The sequence below is a fragment of the Lissotriton vulgaris genome, chromosome 5 (genome assembly GCF_964263255.1).
Source record: "Lissotriton vulgaris chromosome 5, aLisVul1.2, whole genome shotgun sequence".
NCBI classification, from domain to species: domain Eukaryota; kingdom Metazoa; phylum Chordata; class Amphibia; order Caudata; family Salamandridae; genus Lissotriton; species Lissotriton vulgaris.
The window spans coordinates 842,607,926-842,630,755 of NC_141693.1; the positions used below are offsets into that span (position 1 = coordinate 842,607,926).

At 44.0% G+C, this 22,830-nt stretch overlaps 1 protein-coding gene across 1 annotated transcript in view; it reads left to right on the top strand.

Moving 5' to 3' along the window:
• The window catches only part of STOX1 (storkhead box 1), a 191,395-nt gene that overhangs the window by 91,002 nt on the left and 77,563 nt on the right, over window positions 1-22,830 (top strand). Inside the window, exon 3 of the mRNA XM_086922389.1 lies at window positions 14,341-16,690. Coding sequence (XP_086778515.1) covers window positions 14,341-16,690 — 2,350 coding nt within the window. The remainder of the gene's footprint in view (window positions 1-14,340; window positions 16,691-22,830) is intronic.

Consider the following 22,830-nt stretch of genomic DNA (forward strand, 5'->3'; position numbering starts at 1 on the left):
ACCTCAAGAGCCTGCAGTACTGGTCAACCTAAATTGCGGTCTCTGCCATGAACACTCCCTGAACTGGTGGCTTCAGTCTGCTGCCACTGCAAGAGACATTCTTCAGGTACCAATTATCTTTTGAGGTCCTGCAAACCTACACCCTGCATTGCCGTAGAGTTGTCTCAACCCAGTGCCTGTGTGGTGCATCTTGTTCTTGTGTATTTCTTATGTAAGTATTCTATGACCTTTGATCTTGTTATACTCTGCATTCACCACCACATTACTTTGTCCAATTTCTGTGTAACGTTGGTCTCAACAGGACGGCTTACGTACCCATCAGAACTGCTGTTTGTTCCACCCGCTTCGCCTGGACTGTAGCTTCCATCTGTCCCAGCAAGCATTGACCTGAGAATGGTGTTCCTCCTGCCGAACAGCACCGTTCTCATGCAAGTCATATATAATGCATAACGAGCTATTCTGAAACACTGAACCAGGTATTAGAGTATGCCAAGGAGAAGGAATACATGTAAATGATGTGCTTGGCAATAGTGTGGGCTTCATCCCTTGTTAGAGCACAATTGGGAGGCCACTGGGCAAGCATTTGTCTGAAGAGGAGATATGCGCTCTAAAAGACATGCACTGGAGGCCAGTTCTACCTTGTAACTCATCAAAAGGTGGTGAAATGTGTCCTGGAAGAGACCTACAGACAGTATGGCGTGCCTTATGAGAGAGATCAGCAGGGGTAAGAGGTCCTTGGAAGAATAATTCCTCAGTGATGCTTGATGCAAATCAATGGTTTTATTAACACAAGGATAAAGTAATGTACGTTATCGTAATTTTTTTCCGAACAGCAAATAAAATGCAAACATGTTTACTTTTCAGATGGACTCAAACTAAAAAAGGGCCATCAGGGAGACCAGTCCACTGTTAGAAATTTCAAAGTATGAGAAACGTATCTCCCTGTTTCCTAACAAACTGGAAGATTGAGGAAGTATCCGAAATAGAACCATACTTTGATGTTGGGGGATTGGCCTATATCAAGGATTTCGAAAAAACAAACTGCCACTGGTTGTTGTCAGACAACGTTCCATGTATAGAGATTGAGTCTAAAAAAGATGGTGGAAATTACCTATTAATAGTTCTGTAGAACAAACCCTCCTGAATTGAGGAAGAAAGAAAGTCTATGGTGTCTTTCTCAGAAGCCAAAAACTGCCTCGGGTACTCCTTCTCACTTTAACTGCCAGATAGGCACTCCAGGACTAATTGCAGTATGGTATTCTTCAAATGACTTCAACATAACATCTTTAAAGGCTAAATGTTTGATGTTGGCCGTCGAGACCAAGTAGTAAGTTAGTTGATACTGGGAGAATCAATCAATCAATCAATTAGAGTACTTGTAAAGTGCGCTACTTACCTGTGAGGGTCCCAAGGCGCTGAGGGAAGGGGGGGTGCTGCTACTGCTCGAAGAGCCAGGTCTTGAGGAGTCTTCTGAAGGCGAGTAGGTCTTGGGTCTGCCGTATGTGGGTAGGGAGGGTGTTCCCGGTCTTGGCGGCGAGGTAGGAAAAGAATCTGCCACCGGAGGTCGTTCGTTGGATGCGGAGGACAGCAGCGAGGGCGAGGCTGGCGGAGCTGGCGGGTGGGGGTGTGGAAGCTGAGTCTGCTGTTCAGGTAGGCTGGTCCGGCGATCTGGAGTGCTTTGTGTGCGTGGGTGTGGCGCTTGAAGGTGATCCTCTTGTCAACGGGGAGCCAGTGTAGATCTCTCAGATGGGGGGTGATGTGGCTGCGGCGGGAGACGTTGACGATCAGTCGGGCGGAGGTGTATTGGATGCGTTGTAGTCATCGTAGGTGTTTGGCTGAAATTTCTGCGTAGAGTACGTTGCCGTAGTCCAGTCTGCTGCTGACGAGGGCCTGTGTCACTGTTCTTCTTGTTTCGGTCGGGATCCACTTGTAGATCCTGCGGAGCATGCAGAGGGTGTTGTAGCAGGAGGAGGAGATGACGTTGACCTGCTTAGACATGGAGAGGGAGGAGTCGAGGATGAATCCTAGATTGCGTGCATGGTCGGTGGGTGTTGGTGCTGTTCCCAGTGTGGTCGGCCACCAAAAGTCGTCCCAGGCTGAGGGGGTGGGTCCGAGGATGAGGACCTCCGTCTTGTCCGAGTTCAGCTTCAGACGGCTGCTCCTCATCCAATCGGCGACGGCCTTCATTCCCTCGTGGAGGTTGGTTTTGGCGGTGTGCAGGTCCTTTTTTTTTTTTCTTCACGTTTTATTTTTAGTCACCAAGCAGCAATACAGAGTATACACACTACAGTATATATGTATTCATTCAAAACATAATAGCCATGTTCACAAACAGTTATCAGACACAGTATATGTAACAAATGCAGAGATGCACATCAAATTTCAACGTTTGGGGCCAGATGTAGGTGGGAGATTTTGGCCATTTACCGGCCGGTAACAGCCGAATTCGGCCGTTACCGACCGGTAAATGGCCATGGAGATGTAGGGGGATGAAAAACATGCATTTTCGGTAATTTTACCGAATCGGTAATTTTACCGATTCGGTAAAATTACAGAGTCGGTAAAATTACTGATTCTGTATATTTTACCGAATCGGTAAATATAGCGGTCGGTAAAATTACCGAAAATGCATGTTTGGTATGTAGGTGCCAATTTTAACATTGACACAGGGCTTTGAAAATCGGTATTTTACCATGCAATACAATTGCATGGTAAAATACCGATTCAGGTGTACATGCACATCTGTGCCCTTAGGGCATGTATGTGTGCCACATGGCAAACAAGCCTAAAACAGGGGTGCCAGAGGGTGTCAAAGTGATACCCCCTGCACCCTTGCAAAATTCGGTATTTACCGATTCGGTAAATACCGAATCGGTATTTGATATTGAATCCTATGGGCTTCAAGGCCCATAGGATTCAATAGCAAATACCGATTCGGTATTTACCGAATCGGTAAATACCGATTTTTACCGATTCAGTAAAATTTTCCGAATTGGTACCTACATTAGAAATACCTGCTCTTAATTACCGAATTGGTAAAATTCGGTAATTAAGAGTCGGTATTTCTGATTTTGCTACATCTGGCCCCAAGTGTTATCCTGATATAGGCGTGATACAATCAATGAGGATTATATGTAAAAACGCGTCTTCGCGCCATAAAGCATGAAGTGTAGTCGTAACTAATGTTATGTGTCCATGGGGCCCTCCGGGGCGGCAGTCTCCCTCATATAGCAATGAATCACGATACACTAACCAACTACGGATCAGGGGTGTTTTGCTGTAAATAGTCTACCAGTGGTTGCCAGAAATCTTTAGGTCTGGAGGCCTGAGGTAGCTCCTCTGCATAGGCACCCAGCATTTCCTTACAATATATTAAATCAGTCAGCCAATCTTTGAATCTGGGTGGTCGTTTGCTTCCCCATTTAATAGCTACTCGACGTTTCGCAAGCAGCAGTGCCACCGCCAGCAACTTCCGTCTTTTATTTAGCAAGCCTTAATTTGGTGTGCAGGTCCTTGGTGAGGGAGAGGATGAGCTGGGTGTTGTCAGCGTAGGAGATGATGTTAAAGTCGTGATGGCGGGCCACTTGTGCGAGGGGGGCCATGTAGACGTTGAACAGCGTTGGGCTGAGGGATGAGCCCTGGGGGACGCCACAGATGATGTCGGTGGCTTTGGATCGGAAGGGTGGGAGGCGGACTCTCTGGGTTCTGCCAGAGCGGAAGGAGGTGGTCCAGTCAAGAGCCTTCTCTTGGATTCCGGTTTCTAGGAGGCGTGTCTTTAGAGTGCAATGGCAGACAGTGTTGAAGGCGGCTGACAGGTCCAGGAGGATGAGGGCTGATGTTTTGCCGTGGTCTAGTTGATGCCTGATGTAGTCTGTGGCGGCGATGAGGGCTGTCTCGGTGCTGTGGTTTCGTCTGAATCCGGACTGGGACGGGTCCAAGATGTTGTTGTCTTCGAGGTGGCGGGCCAGTTGCATGTTAATGATTTTCTCGATGACCTTTGCCGGGAACGGGAGCAGGGAGATGGGCCGGAAGTTCTTGAGATCCTTGGGGTCCGCTTTGGGCTTCTTGAGGAGGGCGTTGATTCTGGCGTGCTTCCAGCTTTCTGGGTTTCGAAGGAGATGTTGATGACCTTCCGTAGTTGGGGTGCGATGGCTGCGTCTGCTTTGTTGAATACGTGGTGTGGGCACGGGTCAGACGGAGATCCTGAGTGAATGGAGTTCATGACCTTGCGTGTCTCGTCGTCGTTGACGCTGGACCAGGAGGTCAGGCGGTTGGCGCTGGTGGTGTTCACAGGGGAGGTGGAGTCTGGCGTAGTTGGGGCGGTCGTGGTGTTGAAGCTGTCGTGGATGTCAGCGATCTTGCGGTTGAAGAAGATGGCTAGTGAGTCGCACAGTTCTTGTGAGGGCGGGATGTCGTTGGCGTTGGCACTGGGGTTGGAGAGTTCCTTTACAATGCTGAAGAGCTCTTTGCTCTTGTGTGCGTTGTTATCCAAGCGATCTTTGAAGGAGGATCTCTTGGCTAATCTGATGAGGTGGTGGTGTCTGCAGGTGGCGTCCTTGTGGGCTGCATGGTTGTCCGGTGTGCGTTCGTGGAGCCATCTCTTCTCCAGTTTCCGGGATTCGCGTTTAGAGGTCTGGAGCTCGTCGGTGAACCAGGTGGCTCTCTTGTTGGCGTGGCTGTTGGAGGGTTTTTTGAGCGGGGCGAGGGTGTTGGTGCAGTCGCCGATCCACTGTCTGAGGTTTCTGGCTGTGGCGTCTGGTTTGGTGGGGTCCGTGGGTGGGTTCTTGGCGAGGGAGGTGATCAGCTGGTCTTCGGTGACTTTGCTCCAGCAGCGGCGAGGCAGCTGTTGGGAGGAAGACATGGTGGTAAAGAATGAAACAGTATAGTAAGCAGTGGCTTATTTGGCGAAGTTCACCAATTGACTGCTGGAGTCCTTGAAATGATGGCAAATGGAGGCTGAAGATTTGCCTTAACCCCAATTCTGAGAAAAAGCTTACAATGCCGCTACTTGAATATTTAATTTTCATCTGTAAACATCTGTAAAAAATAGAAGCTGGTCATGGAACTTACCAAAAAAATGTGCAGGGAACTCAAATAAACTAAAACTTTTGAACACCTGACTATATGGGCTAGCTGCTGGTGTTTCTCGTTTTCCTTGAAAACCAGTCCTCGGTTACACTGGACTCTCACCGAATGTGTAGTATCTGAACAGTTATCTAGCAACTGAAAAATCATTTTCAAAACAGTACAGTAAGACAGGTCAGGACCAATGTTCCCTCTAATTTTTTTCCTCTGTGTGCGGCAGTGCAACCTCCCTGTGCACTGCAACCAAGGCTATGTGCGCCAACCAACTGGACATGCTCTTAGCAGTATAAATCTATGGAAATGACCACTCCAAACTTCTGTTTACAACGAGAGCGAAAACCGGTGCATTACACACACACATAGCTCTATATAATAGGGTCTTGAGACAGTTTTGCAACGTACATACATACCTTTGTGACATGAATTGTTTACTCCTGTAGCCCCTACGCCCTAGGTTTAGAAAAGGACTGAACATAGAAGGTGGAGCCATTATAATATTTTTCTGAACAGCAGGGTTGATGCAAGCAGTTAGAAGGAGGCGGTTATTGAGTTTGAATCCAGATCCATGTTGGTCATATCAGTGAAATATGCTGACATTTTTCCTAATGTAAATTACCGACACCAAGGCACGTTGAGCAGCGCCCGCAGGTTGTCTGCTTTATTGTTATGAACAAGAATATGCACTGTGAATGGGCTCTCTTATTTACAATTTAAGTTGGCCCAAAACAAAGCCCTCATTCAAAGGGCAATGAGCCCTACTTTTATTAAAAATAAACCTGGCTGGGGGTCACAGGAGACTAATACATATACACCAAGCAATGGAGGGGAAACAAAGGTACATAACTTATCCCTTTACAAGTCAAGTACTTAAGAGATACATTTGAGGCAGGCTTTTGACTTTGTTTGACCCTTGCATATGAACGGAATGCAGGTACTGTAAGAAGGTAGGCATATGTTAAGAGTGCATAGCTGGAGAAACAAAATGTCAGGATTTAAAATGTAACAGTGCCTAGGATATGTCTATATTTATAAGACTTTACTACTATGTGATAGAACCCTTTTAAGCAGCATTATAAGGCAAATTGATAAAGAAAACCATAAGGTTCGAAATCCATGCCTTTCAGTTTGCAAGCAGCTTGTTTATGCTGGTTCATAGCTTACTGTGCTATATTAAATGGGTTGCAATTTATGAACTGCAAGTAATAAAGGAAATGTGTCAAAAGCAAAAACCCACTTACCTATCTACAATTAAATTTGGGATTTGCATGTCACATAATTTGCTCCTCAGGAGTTTGGCCCTCTATGCAGCATAATGCATCAAAACGGTAACTAGACAAAACAGAGCTCTCCAGCAACTGCATTAACCACTAGAGCTCTCCTACCATTACTATTGCTCCCTGAGATTTTTGAGCACCCAAATATCTCTGCAGAAGGTTTCTTAACACAATAAGATATTTAAAATTTCAGCCTTTGTAATCAGTTTAGCCAGAACAGATTTACTGTCACATTTGTACTTTTAGCCAATTTCTTTGCTGCAGAGTTTGAAAAAAGTAAAGGTATAAGATGACAGCCACACTCATTTTCATGACTCCATTTCTCGAGACTGCACCCCCTTTCTGTTATCACGTCTTGACCACCAATTTATATATTGGCACATCTATGAGGTCTTTGTAGTAGGTTCATGGTGAATTGGCAAAAAAAGTGCATCCTGTTCTAAGATCAGCACCCACAGAATAAAAACCTACAGCCATCCATTCCCCTACCTCTCTAAGTTCTAACAGCACTAAAAGAAAATGGTATGACTTGGAAAGGGTTGCACTCCTTATGAGCTCAGCCTTGAAAATATTTGGAATGCAAAGCATTCAACAAACATCATGTTAAAAGATAGCAAGGTTGTATATAATAAAGTGACCAGGTAAGAGGAACCCTTCAAATGGCATGTGATGAGCCTTTCACTAATTCGATGAACTGGTTATGGTCTACCCTATTTTGAACGATCCAGATGAAGGCCTGCTCCTCATTTCTGAAACCGATGCATTCTTGTAGTACATCCAGTGGTGTTATTTTCTCAAACCTTAACTACTGTAGAGAATAATTTCATAATTTAAGACCGTTAATAACTGATTATCAATGATGACTTTTCTCATTAATGACATTACCTTGAGGGGGAACTGCATACTGTGGCTGTGTGGAAACATTTTTATAACATGGCCTTTTTGAAGTTGACGATGTGTCCTAACTCCTGGAGTGCTCAGTAATCTGTTTTTTGTAATATGGCATCTGCTTTGTCTCAGGCAGCAGAGGCCTGCATGGATCTGGGGTAGTAATGATGTATAATTATAAAAAAAGAAAAATGTACTTACCTCTTCGCTGCTTTTTCCCACTTTGTCTCTCCTCCACCGAGCAGGAAGCAGCAAGGCTCCCCCTGAGCCAACTCTACAATACAGTGTTGTGATTGACTCCCCTAAACCAATCACAATGCTGCAATGCAGCATTGTAATTGGTCTGAGAGTCGTGTTCGGCACTCAGACAGGGACTGGGGTCCTGGGCATGGGGAACATGCTAATGTGCGCATGACTGTTTGCCGACCCGAGAGGGCCGGTCAAGGCATCATGCACACTTTAGTGTGCCCACCACTCTCCCCTGTCAGCAAAGCAGCCCCACCCCGCCCTCATGATGCCGCAGCAGGGAAGAATAAAATGATAATAACATCACGTTATTATCATTTTATTTTTCCTTTCTTTTTCTGCTGCAAAGCAGCAGTGGGGCGAGGCTCTTCTGCCTTGGCAGAGAAGCCACTCGGCTCAGGACAACAACATGGAAAGGCTGTTTCTTTACCTTTATCTCATCATGAGGATATTGAAGAAGCATACACCACAGCAAGTAATTATTAAAAGTAAAATAGTTAAAAACATGAACTGAGAAACAGTCAGTCACATAACAGGAGCGACTGTGCATACTATGGACGAAATGTAAACTGCAAAACATAAATGTTGTGTACAAAACATTAACTCCTGCTTTGTGCCCCTAAATGCTGCTGCTGATAGTTTAAAAAAAAAGTTTTATATAACGTAAACCTCAGAGTATTTTACATGAGCACCACTTGCTTTACACAGACACATTCATTTTTTTTTAAATATGGGGGGATTAAGTGCACACTTCAGCAAAATTTTTCTTTCGAGGCTAACACTGCCTTTGGATGATTCTAAAGGCTTTTTAGAAGATTTTCTGGGGGGGAAGCACAAACAGAAAAACTTGATGCAATCCTGGACTTGAACTTGGCTCCCCTGTTCCAAAGACGGAAGCACTGCCACTACTCCACACTGTCGCTGCAAATGTAAACAGCACCTGACATTAACAGAGCAAGCAGAAGCTGCGAGCTCTCTAATGTGCAGCATATCTTTTGTGCCTGTAACAGCTGCTTTTCCGTCTGTCTTTTTAAACGTGCTGCCACTGCTCCTAGCACTTCACCAAGAAAGTGTCAGTTTTATTACCGTTCCGCATCATGTCTTTAAGTATGTGGTTTCAGGAATGGGCTCTTTGTGACCTGTGCGCTTTGGAAGTGTGTGTGTGCGCACTGGTGGAAAGCCCTGTGCGCGCGCGCGCACCCGCGCATGTTGGAGGGAACTATGGTCAGGACCATACATCTGGAATCTCCTCCACTCATTTGACTGTGGATGGTGAAGGATTTAGATAGAACATCTAAGGCACGGATGTGAAAATCAAACTTGTGGAGCTTCTAACTGCCAGTTGATGCAGTCCCTCAGTAGGTTTCTGTAGGAAGCTGGCTCTGTATATACTATACCAAAGCGAGTTAAAGTGTACAGTGTAAGCCCACTTTTATTTAACATCTATGTAATCCCACTTGCTAAAGTGGTTAGACCTTTTGGATTCGAGATTCTGTCTTATGTCGACGACACCTAGATCATGGTTTCCATCACTCAGTCGGTCAACGAACCAGCCTTCAAATTTAGAGCATGCATGGAGGCAGTATCGCAATGGATGGTACAGAACTTTCTAAGACTGAACGGGGAAAAGACGGAGGTCCTGATTTTGAGAGGAAATCCGGATATTTGCTCTGAGGATTGGTGGCCGCCCTCCTTGGGGGACTGCCCTCACCCGACCCACTCCGCCAGGAATCTTGGCGTTTTGATAGATTCGGCTCTCTCCTTCGACCCCCAGGTCAACAGAACGGTGTCCACATGTTGTGCCATCATTAGAACTCTGAGAAAGATTGCCCCATATCTGTCCCCTGATGCTCGTAAACAGGCAACAGTTTCCCTTGTTTCCACCAGGCTTGATTATTGCAATGCTCTTATAGCGGCATAAATGAGAAGTCTGTCCATTGCCTTCAGATGGTGCAAAATGCCGCAGCCAGGATGGTCCTGAACCTTCCAAGGCTTGCGTCTGTAACTCAGGCCAGGAAGGATCTCCACTGGCTCCCAATCCATTCCAGGATTTCCTTCAAACTCCTTTGCATGGCCCACAGGGCAGTCTGTGGACTGAGTACCGATGGTATCAGGTCTCTTGTTAGTTCCTATACTCCCAGGAGAACCCTTCGCTCGGCTTCTAAAAATCTGCTTTCGGTTCCCAGATTTATGAGGGCGAGGTGGGGAGGAAGAGCTTTTTCCACCTTGGCTCCCAAGTTATGGAACTCTCTCCCTCCTGAACTATCTAGTCAACCCTCACTGGTGATCTTCTGCAAACTTCTAAAGACCTGGCTCTTCTCTCAGGCCTATTAGTGGCCATGCATTCGGTACTCTGAGACTGCACGTTTGTTTGTTCTCTGCGCCTTGATGCCCATTGGGCTAAGTTTGCGCAATATAAATCTCCATTTCATTTAATTTATTTCATTTCAGAGAGTCCAGGGGATCCCCAGAGATATGGCAGAGGCTGAAGTAGATAATACTACCAGCTCTATTTGTGGTAGTGTGTTTGAGTAGTTAGGCTTATCAGGGGGCGGTGTTAAGCATTTATTGTATACACTGGTAAGTATAAAAAGTTATACGTTGTATTTTATTTAAGAACCAAAGGTTACTTAATTAAGGCGAGTTGTAATACTTTCAAAGTATCAATGTTTTTCAAATAGAAAGGTTTGTAGAGTTTCAAGCAGTACTTATCAGTCGGTAAGAAAATAATTTGTATTCAGGATATAGAGTTAGTGCAATACATAGAGTAAGCCAGGCAATCCTGGGGGCAAAAGACAGGTGATGGACTTACAAGTAAGCACCTGGCTTACAGTTCCAGTCTACGAGTGGTCCAGGCCAACACTGTGGGCAATGTCGGTCATTGGGGACTGGGGGCACCCAGAGGTGCAGTTTAAGTATCTACATAGCATAGCGGCGGTCGATACCAGCAATGTGATTTATTCTCGCGGTCTACGGAGAGTAAAGTAGTAGGTTGGTTTTCAGCAGACCGTCAACACGGTTTCAGTCGTGGAGGAGTTCCGTCATCGTCCGACCGTCACTGGCAGGTTGCGGTAGGGCTGGTGGCAGCCGACAGGGATACTTGCTGGTGGGTACGGGCTCTTGGGCACCTCCTGGGCGTCACTGGGGTTGTGGGGGCCAAGAGGACTCCCTCAAGGTCTTGAAGACCGTCTGACTTGAATGCTTTTCTTCTGGCAGGGCAGAGTTGCATCGACACAAGAGTCGGTCCTCTACCACTGCGGTCGGGGAGTTCTTTTGTAGCAGTGAGTGGCGTCGGTCCTCACTGTGGAGGTTCAGGTACCGGCGGAGGCAAAGGTTGCAGGGCGTCCAGGGTTTCTTGGAGGTCAGGCAAGGTTTCTGGAAGTGTAAACCACATATGATAGTGGAGATCCCTCCACTGGCAGACAAGGGGTTAGAGAGGTGAAGACGTGGATACCTCCTCCCAACTAGAAATTCACTACCAAAATTGTATCCAGAGTAAACAGAGCTCTTGAAGCTAGATAAATCCTTACATGGCGTACATCGCGAAATGCGGGAAGGAAGCAATTCCTTTTTGTTATTTAACCCTCACACACCCTATTGGTGTCATGCTTCATCATCGGGTTCACCCTAACTCCTAAAGGTCAGGGTGGGCTCAACCATATTTCAGGGAGCTCCTAAGAGATGTAGGACAGGGGGACTTAAAGATAAAAATCGTACTCCGTTCCCCAGGTATCCCTTTTATTCTCTGGGATGTAGTGGATCTTAAAACAAAATAAAAACGGGTATATTTGGAGTTATGGTCCTATAACCCTAATAATCTGCCAACATGTTTCAGCCCGAAAAATTGGCCATATAGGTCATGAGCTTTCATCGGGGCACAATAAACATTCCCTCCCTGGCGTTGACCGAAAGTTGTCCTATATATTTGTGTTGAAGGTACAGAAAGCTGTAACCTTCGGGAAAATAATAGTGGGGAGTATACTTATCTCCCTTCTTTGTGTACGAAAACATTCCGCACAATTAGAGGGGAACAAATGTTTCTCATTATTCACGGGAAGGGGAGCCTTGTAGTCAAATGTACTTCAAAGGTCCTACCCCGTAGTATACCTATTTGGTATCTGTGTATCCAGGCTCTTGGTCTGGATACAATTTTGGTAGGGTTTCTGGAAGGACAGCAGGTCCGGTAGTGGCGGACAGTGGTGCAAGTGACGAGGTTCTTGCCGAGGTTTGTCTGCAGCGGTTCAGTTCCTGCCCCAGCAGCGGTCCTGGTCTGTCTTCTTATTTGGTCTGTCGAATCTGAAGAGATAAGGTTCAGGGGTGCCCTTAAATATTAGATTTATGGGCGTCACAAGGGTGTGCAGGTTAGGACCAATGGTTCCATTCCCTGGGGTGTCTACCATCCTCTAGTGAGAGGGAGCATAATCCTCTTCCTAATTGGCTTAGTCCCCTCATCTTTAAGATGGAGGGTACTGAGATGTGTGCTTCACCTCGCCTCCCCCACCTGAGGGGTGGGTTTTGTAAAGGTGGGCACACCTCCCTTGGCTAGGTTTTCCTGTTGGTTCTCGCACCCAAATGGGCGGTCAGAACCGGTGGGAGCCCGTTGCTTATAGCAGCAAAATACTAGGGGTAGCTAACGAAGATGGCAGGCCTTTGAAGCGTCCTCTTTGTGGACCCTGTCCATCCTGGGGGAGGAGGCATGGCACATCTGCCCCGGATGTGCTTTTTTACCAGTCCAAGAGAGCGGAGGGCTCTCTACTCCGAGGTCCAGAAACATGTCGGTGGTGGCAGATGACTAGAAGCCAGCCAGGAACCACACCAGGGCTGGTTGTTTTTCAGGGGGCACCACTAAGATGCCCTCTGAGTTGATTTTACACTAAATCTGACACTGGCATTTGTGCAGGTTTAATGTGCTGAGACATTTGATACCAAACTTCTCAATCTTCAGTAAAGCCAACATGGAGCGGGGAAGTTTCTGATGACAAACCCCCAGTCCATGTACTCAAAATGACTTCACAGCACTTACAATGTCTGTGAATGGCACACACACTGTAGGAGCAGAGCGTTCATGCCACTGTGCCCTTCCCTGTGGTATAGGGCACCCTGCTAGAGGGGTGGCTTGTCTATGCCACAGGCAGCGTTTGTTAGGCATAGCACCCAGGGATGGGTGCCAAGTCGACTTTTGGGTTTGGGGTCCCACGCTGACACACAGTCTGCAGTGGCAAGGTGTATGTGTCAGGGGAGGAGTCTGAGGGAGGCATAATACATGCTTCAGCCCTCAGAGGCTCTCTCTGGTCACGAGGTCCTTTGGTACCAGTGGGACCTTTTACAATGACTTACATAAGGGCCAGAGGTTGTGCCTGTTGTGGATGCAGAGGTACCGTTTTGGGAAATAACACAAGTGCCGGGGCCTGGTTAGCAGGATCCCAGCACACAGGTTTGCAACAGTTTTAGGCAAATGGTTAGGGGCTAACCAAGCAAAATGGGGCACTTTCCTAAAGCTCCCCAATATAGGCTACTGTTCTGGAAATCAAATTCCAGATCTTGCTTGGAGTCACAAATTTTTCATCAGGATTAGTTCAAAACTGGTTTTCCTCTTTTCTGGCTTCAGACCTATGCGATAAGACCCTACAGCACTGTTTCTCGCAGTTGATCTTAAAGAGGTTGAAATTGTATATTGTAAGCCAACCTAAGATTCCTAGTAGTGCTATTTCAGACTTGGAAGCTTCAGTAAGGTGCACAATGTCAAAATTTCATTGATATAAAATGACAGTCTGTGTGGATTTTAGGACTGCTTTGAAGCCGTTTATTACAAATACAAGAGCTTCAAGGAGAACGACAGTGATTATACTGTCTGTTGACAGCCTCATTTATCCCGACTTTTCAAAAGGATGTCATCTGAAGAGGGGCTAATAAATGTCACATCCTGAGCATGTTTTTTCATTCCAACAAGGCCAATGCTTTGCTTCCAAACGTGTACACCATCTTGTAAAGTAAAGAAGCTTAAAATATGCAGAAAACATTACAAAATGGCCACCCATGATTGCACATGTAGGGGGCTACCATCTTGGCATACTTTATCATTAGTATAAGGGCTCTTATTTCACACATTTTAAAAACATGGTTAATGGGAGAAGGGGAGATTATTAATCCCTTCCTCATAGTGGCCTTTAAAACCGACCTAATTTTCTTCCTTAAAGTGTTTAGCATCATGTGCTACGTTTGTGGGGAGAAAACTTCCCAAAGCTTTCTTACAGTGGCTTTATAAACCGTTTTTTACCGCTGTATTTCAGTTGATTTGTTTATAAAGTACACAGTTTGCCATTCCACTGAAAATGTTTGTGGAAGGAGGATTTGTAGGAACGTCACAAGATTTCCATTTTGAAAAAAAGGTTTTGCTTCTGAACACACATGCAGTTGCTTTTTTAAACAAAATGTGTTTTCTGTGCATACAGTATTAGTTTTGTAGAGTGTTATCACATTGTGAATTTACTTTATCATTTTTGGTTTTGGTCAAACCAAAAATCTAACTTGAGGCTCCAGGAACGTGTTAGTGAATAGATTAAATCAACACAAATGTAGCTGGCAGTAAAAAGTGTGCAGGAGACAGTGTACAGAATAACTAGATTGCCAAATTAACTTTTTATTAAAGAGCACTTGAATTCTGTGATGTGAACACAATACTAAAATGGGTGCAGTTCCTAGCTACACTGTTGTATTACATTGTAAAACTGTTTTTGACCACCAACTTCCATTTCATTTTAGAAATAAAGATGCATGTCAAAAGCTTAATAGTATTTGTTTATTGCCAAATTTATATCTAATATTAAAAATCTTCTGTTCCTTCTAGGCATGGCAACACCTCCACAAGACGTTCTCTATTGTACCCTTGGAAATCTGATAAAAGAAAGAAAGATTTATCATACCGGAGAGGGATACTTTATTGTCACGCCACGGACATACTTCATCACAAATAATGGACAGAATGACAACAAATGGCATGTCTCCGAGGATAATCCTCCTCTGCCACCATGTGCCACATATCTTGTAAGCATGGCAAGCAGCACAGACTTTACTAAAGGGAACCTCCCCACTGTTTCTCATTGTCCATCCTGTCTCTGTTATTCAGATCCATTAACGCAAAATGTACCAGAACAACCCCACGATCAGAAAGATATCAAAGACCCCAAGGAACCCACACCTTGGATTCAGACTTGTGCAGTGGCTACATCAGTTGAGCACACCTTCTGTGAACAAGCAAAGCCATCCGCTTCAATGAGGCAAAAGGAAAAATGCAGCCGGAAGTTTGGTCTGGGACTTTTTCGACGTAATATGTCTAAAAAGGAAAAATCTAAAAAGCAGTATACAACTTTTGCAGCACAGTTTCCACCCGAGGAATGGCCAGTTAGAGACGAAGACAACGTGGACAACATTCCACGTGACATTGAACACGAAATAATTAAGCGTATTAACCCCGTCCTAACAGTGGACAATCTGGTAAAGCATACAGTGCTAATGCAAAAAGTTGAGCAGCAGAAGAAATATATCAGTAAGGGCACCTCAACTGAAGTGCTGACAGCCAGGCAGAAACATAACTCCAAAACAGGTGTGAGAAAGAAAATCAATAAAACCACACAGCACCGCAGGAAACAGCAAGTGGGCAAAGAAAAGTACCCTTTGAAAAACCAGAAGGAATTTCTGGTTGACGAGTCCGTTCTGCCTCATGACTGCTTAAGGGAGAATTTGCCCTCGTATCCCAGTTGTGTCATCAATTCTAGTGTGACGTTTCAAAAACAATTTAAGACAAAGGTTGCATTGGAGGGAGAATCCCATTGTATTTACAAAAAACGTATTGATAATCCCTTTCAAAGTCTTCCGTGCAAAGGCAATCAGTCTGCAAAAAGTCACAGAGTCCATCAGAACTGTGAAACGAGAGAGCCCAGGAGCAGGAAGGAAGAAAGCAGCGATCAGAGGTCAAGGTCCCTTGATTCCAGAACAAAGTCTACTACAAATGAAGGGAAACATTTTTGCGCTGAAAGGCTTACTATTGAGAGTAAAGAAAATAACCCATTTCCCATAGAATCTGTCAAAGTGGATATTCTCGAATACCCTTCCAGTTACCAGGATACATTAGAGGGTACATCTAAACATTTTGGAGCAAACACCTCTGATCATAATTTAAATTATGTGAACCCCTCAAATAAAATGGGAAACCGTCAAAACAAAGCCCATATGGATGAAGATGTCCTTGCTCGGAATGAAAAAGAAGGAATCAAGTACCCACAGACGTCAATGGGCACATACCCATATAATGGGCCACCTGTTTTGTATGGGTTAGCCCAAAAAACAGCAGCCCACTGTCACACTGTTGGCATTTTTGATAAGTTTAGGCTTGTTGAAAAGGTTACTGTTCCAAGACAGAATGGTGAACCAAAACATGGCGTATCCACTGCAACTGCCCCTGCATGCTCAGAACCAATTGATGCTGCATGCGAAGGCTGCGCTGATGATGAGCTGAACTTCTATCAGAAGCAAGTGGAGGATGATGTCTGTAGCTCCTTGTATCTTGAAGACATCGACTCTGATGAGAACAATGCAATGCAGCATGTGCTGCATGGGCACATGCAACATGTGTTGACTGGTACTTGGGACATCAGGAACAAGCAGGTAGCAAAAACAATTGGAATACCAAACAGCTGGAACCATATAGCAATCTCCCCTCAGTCCAGCGGTGAAGTGCACAGGTTTGATCAGTGCTATGTCGAAGAAAGAAATCAGCAGTCTAAGCTGCAGGAATCTCTGAACTCGTCTGAATGCCAAGGTCTCCCCGAAGAAATGTACTTGCAAAATGAAAACTCTCCATCTTTTTATGAAAAGACTGAGGCTGAGAGTATCTTAAATGAACATCTGCAGGTTTCCAATATTCTTGATGCCAGTATCTTTGACTACTGTAATGGAAGTGATATGGATTCACAGGCCGAAGTTCTGCGGAAATCATCCAATGAAAGTGAAGAAAAATCAGTATGCTGGAGTTCCGACCAACAGACAGAGGAAATGAGGGAGCATTTTGAGAAGAATTTCAAGCTTTTTAACACTGCACGCCACACAGTTCTGCCTCCAAACCCTCAGCAAAAACCAAATAACTTGGAGAGAACAGAAAATCTCAGTAATACAGGAGACAGTGGAATTGATTCCCCAAGGTGAGATGGGATTCTTTGATCCTCCCTTTTTTCAAAAAGTTAATGCCAAGATTTTAGTAGTATGATTGGCTGCTGAAGATGCACATGCAGATTTCAGGTACTGTTGGAAACTCCAAGTACTTCATTAATTAGTTTTCCAGGTATATAAAAGAAATAGAATCTTGTTTCAAACCTCCTTCATAGGTACTTGGTAAACAAGCATTTGCAATGCAATAGATCTCGCATTTACGCAAGTTTAAACTATTGGCATTCTAAATGACAATGCCTTTTATTTATGTTTTAAAAACTAAAACAAAAATAAAAGGCATTATTTGCAATGTCAATAGCTCAAACACGCGTACATGAAGCCCTATTGTATTGCAAATGCTTGTTGGATTTATTTTTAACAAGAAAATCCTCATCTAATCCTATTTATCAAAACTTCATTGGATGGTAATGGGACCTTTTTAAATCGGGAAGTCTAGAGCAGATCAAAGAAAAGCCTTGAGTGATCAGCGTGATGCCATCTCCTCCATTTTGCTAGTGGATGCTGCATAACCTTTCCATTAGGCTTCATGTGGGAGACCATGAGGGAGTAAGTGCAATTTAATCACTGTGGTGACTTACACAGCTGCCCTGTGATAAATAGCCCTTGTGTTGGCGCTGTTCCCTGCCTGTTTCTTCAGATTGGAGCCTGCACATTGAGAAATCAGGGGTGTATTTTACCTTTAAAACATGAACAGAAATTGTATGACCCATATGGGTGCTTGTAATTGCATATAAATGACTGTATTTGATCAGATCAGATCTGAATACGCTTTATTCGATTTAAAAGTTGTTAAACCATAAAAGCACAAGACATAATAAATGATAAAAACATACATTTCAATTATATATAAAATAGAAATTCAAGCGATATTTCAGGAAAAAGTGGGACCATCTATTGACAGCCGTTGTCTAACCACCCCTTTCAAATATTTAACAATGTGATCAGTCACGGATCTGTCATTCAGATATTGCAGCTTTAGAAGGGCGGAGCGACATTGCCGCAAGCCATAACTCATTAAGATTGGTAAAATCAATTTTTTCCTAGGCATAGAATAAAACTTTCAAAAAAACATAACATGGATTGTCGACTGAACAGAGATATTGTCACACGGGCATAGACATAAGGTGCGTGACAAGGCGTTGGTTTTTGGGAAGGTTACCCTAGTGTGAAAAATGCCAAGGCGTAGGCAGGTCAATAACAATCTATCATAGTATTCAATAAGTATGGATGTATTTCTGGTTGAGTCAAAAGTAGTTGGTGTGTACTCACTGACGAATTACAATGTTGCTAGGTAGATTAATGGACTCCAAATAGTCCAAGCATAGTGATTTTAAATTATTTCTAGTAATATTGTTCAAACTGTCAGCTTTAGAGAAATATTCTGGATGTCCTAAGCTCTTTAAGAATTTTTTAACATAAGTCAACCAGGAAATACAATCAAACCCATCAAGGGACAGACAATCATTAATCAGGTCCCTGTTAAAGCCAGAAGAAATACCAGTCCAAACTTTATGCCACAACAAGATGGGCTGCAATTTAATTAAGTCTAAAAGATAAGGCAACCCCAGCTCAGCGTGGCATGCGAATGCGGCTGTGCTACTGGGTACAGCTAGAAGATATCTCAGGAACCTGTTTTTAACTATTTGCAGGCACTCTGCATTGGCATAACCCCAGATGCCTGCTCCATACATAGCAACAGGAATGCATTTGGCTTTATAGATTGTTAAGTCTGCAACTGGGCGCCTCCCTAATTTCCTTACAAAGTTGATTATAGCACCAGTGGCTTTACAAAATAATAATTTCCTGGATTCAATAGCTTTAGCCCATAGACCACTTTATTCGAATACAAGCCCAAGTAGGAAAAATGAGCCGTGTGTTCAAGTTTCCTGTTTTCGATAACAAATTCTCGGCACTTCATATTGAGCTTACAACATTTCATTGTAAATGTTTTGGTTACATTGACACGAAGATCAAGATCTAGCATATAGGCAGAAAAGCTGGTAATTACATTTTGTAGGCCAATGGGGGTACGAGCCAATAGGACTGCATTGTCAGCATATAATAAGGCTCCTATTAGCCATCCATTTATGTATGGCAAATCCTGACAGTCATTACCTAATTTTGCACCCAGGCTATTGATATAAAGAGTGAACAAGAGGGGTGCCAACACGCACCCCTGCCTCACCCCCTTCTATACCGATAAGGTCTTACTGAGTTCACCACCCCTTCCATAGCGGACCCGGACCCTAGTGTATAAATAAGACTGTTTTAAAAAAATTGAGAATGGGTGGATCAACCCCCATGACGTCTAAAATGCTCCATAGCTTCCGATGGTTAACACAGTCAAAGGCTGAACTCAAATCAACAAAACATAAGAATAAATTCCCCCTTTTAGCATTTAAGTACTTTCCTACCAGTAAGTTCAGATTCAAACATTGTTCGATGGTTCCCACACCTTGGCAGAAGCCATACTGTAATTCAGAAATTATACAGACTTCATCTGCCCATAACTGGAGGAGGTTTAAGACAACACGCCCAGCCACCTTTGCAAAATAATCTAATAATGATATTGGTCTATAGCAGGACGGATCGTCCCGATTACCCTTCTTGTAAATAGAAACAAGTATCGATTCCATCCAAGTGGCTGGGAATCCTAGGGAGAAACAAGCTTTTAAGACCAGGGCTAGCAAGGGTCCCCATAGCAATAGATCTGATTTAAATAAGTCCACTGGTATGCTGTCGGGCCCGGGGTTTTACCCCCCATGCTTTCATTAATGGCCAAGATCACATCCTGGGCATCAAAGTCAATTTCAATAGGAAGATGGTTTGGGGGATTTAAACATATGGCCACCTCATTTTGGGTGTCCACCTGATTATTATAAAGGCCAGAAAAATGGGACACCCATTTATGCTCCCCTATTGCTCTTTCAATACTAGGCAGGTTACCTGGGGTGAGGAAAGGGGCATTTACTGCCTTCCAGAAACCTTTCGTATCTTTCAAGACTGATGGTCGTTTTAGATCTTGCCATAGTTCATGCTTTATGATCGCCTTGCGTTCCTTGATAGATGTCTTATATGCTAGTCTTGCTCTTTTTATATCTGCTCGATCTTTTATGGGCTCATGTAAGGCGGTTATCAAGGCTGCATGGGTTTGAGAACATTTTGAATCAAACCAGCCGTTTCTCTTATCAGCCCATTTCTTACTTTTTCCCCGTAGTCTGTTTTGTATAGTCTGAGTTATTTTCCCAAAAGAACTAAGAATATCTGTTTTGTTTGTATTTTCATCAAGACAAGCTATAAAATCGTCTTTGCAGACAGTCAAAAGGTGCTCACAAAGTTCAGGTTGATTTATACACGCCCATTTGACTGTGTAACCATTTGGTCTATCAATAGCAATATATCCCGGCCGATGAGTTGCCAATGTTTTACTTGTTAATACTTTGGCAGGGAGTTTTAAAAGGACACTGATTGGATAATTATCGCTAAAAAGCAACAGGATGTACTTTAAAATTGTGTATTCTGTCTGCATATCTGTTTGATACCAGTATATGGTCTATGGCTGAAAACAAGCCACCTCCATTAAAGGTGCTATTCAAAGGAGTTGGGGGCAAACACACACTGTTTGCAAATCCCAAGTCCATAGAATATTTCAACAAATTAAATAAATCTCCAGGATCTGTATGCAAAAAATGGGACAAATCCTTTGCATCCTCTAGATCTATACCAAAAACATCTCCCACGGTATGTGGGCAGGGTCCACAGTTAAAATCCCCGCCCCAGATTATAAAGTAGTCTTTCCCAGAACTTCTTTGGGTCTTGTCCAGATCTCTCTGCAGATGCATTAAAGTTTGTCGGGTGTCTGCAGTTGGCATGTTATTATAAAAATTTGACAAGACTAAATAATGCTTGTTGTCTAAATTAATTTTAACACCTGATAATAGGTTTTGGACTTCGTGAGATCTATCTTATGAGCATTTAACCCTTAGGACACATAGATGCAAAGACCGCCCTTATTCCTTCCCTTACTTGATGGCAAAGCTGGGCTGGAAAATGTCTTAAAGCCATTAATATGTAAGATGTTATCAGACCAGGTTTCTTGAATACATATAAAGTCAAAATTATAGATGAACTCCAGCCAGGCAGGGTTACCTTTAAGACCTGCCACATTCCAGAACAGGATCTCTATTTATTTCAATCTAGGCCCAGACTGTAATGTGCAGTCAGTAGGGACAGGAGCTACGTTTGGGCCAACAGAGCTATTTGGTGTTTCACTATAAGAAATGCTGACCTTCAATTGGATGATTTTACTCTGAGTTTTACAGTTATTACAATTATTAGCTGAATTTCTTGCCTTAATGTCAGGTTGTTTAATATTTGTAAGTAAAACTGTGTATTGCGAGGATGTTCCTATTGGTTGACATTGTGCCTTATTGCTATTACTGTTACTGAGTCAATCATTATCTTCCAGAGAAGAAAGGGCCTATAATCTATTAGTCAAGGGTATACTAAATTGAGTATGTTGCATGTTGTTCATGAAGTGGGCTGGGGCCTGCATCTCCAGTCCTGCACTACAGAGGTAGTTAGGGGGGGGGGGGGGGTAAAAGTACCCCAATGGGAGTACGTTTATACCAAAATTGGTCACATGGAGGGAGCCCTGTCGACGCAAAATTTCTTGTGTTAAACTATGTGTTCTGAAAGTGAGGACTATGCAATCACCCGGGAGCCTCTTATCACGTTTCCCTACCCATCCCACTCTCCTTGCCATTTTAAATTCCCTAAATAGGGCATCAGTCAAACCACCTTTAGACCCAAGCCAACCAAGAGACTTATTACGTAAAGTTTCCCAGGATTCAATAGATTTGGACGTGGATTGTGGTACATTTGCCAATATTATTGTATACGGTGTGGCTTCTGGAGGAAGATTTAAGGTCGGGTCTTCTTCATTTAACCTATCCCTTTCCCTATATGTAATCTCAGGTTTGGGCAGTCTTTGGTTACTAACGGGTGCTATATTGGATATCGCTTTGTTATGATCTACATTAAGATGACTCATATTTCCAACACTCCTCCCAGATTGTACGGCTGGTTGTAAAATATCCGCCATATGGGGGTTGGCTATATTTCCACCATTTGATGTACTCGGTGAGCACCCAGAACGACTGGACGGTATGTTGTTTGTGCCTACACCCTGTGTTTTGCTCAACAATTCCTCGATCCCCAAGGTCATTGCCAACAGTTTCTCTAATGTGGCCGAGGCCGATAAAGGAGGTTGATGGTGTGAGACATTGCCAGAGTTCTGCCCCTCACTGGGCACCGAAGAGTTTACAGTAGTAATACGCAACTCCAGGCGCCCAGAAAAATCAATCAAAGTATCTTCCAGAAGCTTTAGGCGGCCGTCCAATGAGGCAATGTTTTTGTCTATAGATTCCCTGATCCGACCAAGGGCAGTGTCCAGTACAGTCATATCAGTGGCATTAATGACTATGCCATCCTCCTTAGGGCAGGATTGCGTAGACAAAGAAACATCCATGGTCTGAGTACCTATAGAGCGACTCTTTACCACTGTATTGGTCTGTGAATCTTACTGGGGCTCTTTTTGGAGTTTTTGATTTTAACAGACCCATACCCTTCTTACGGTTCACGGATGCCTTTGCCTTCGGCTTAGCCTTTGTGCCCCCAACAGAAGAATTGGAGGTCCGAGTTCTAGAGGCTATACTTCGCCCATTAGAGGTATCCATTTGTAGTACTGGCGGCTCATCGTGTACAAGGGCCAGCAAATCCAGAGCCACTTGTGCTGTCCCCAAGTTATAAGGTGATGAGCAGGATTGAACAGAATTTTGAAAAATACCTTCCGAATTATGTGATCCTAATGAGGTACGCTTTGCATGCGATAAAGGGTCTAGGGACAACCGCCTCTCTGTTAGTTCTATCTCGTGGCATAGTATGCACTTGTGCATCAGAAAGTCACTCCCCCACGACGTTGAATACCAGTCTCACTTCACACAAATCAATAGCGCAAAAAGGTGTGATTAAAATCTGTACCTGGGGGTTGTTATAAAGATTGTATGATGTAGGGCCACTTGTTAAAGGGGGGCCCTCCCCAGCCTCCTCC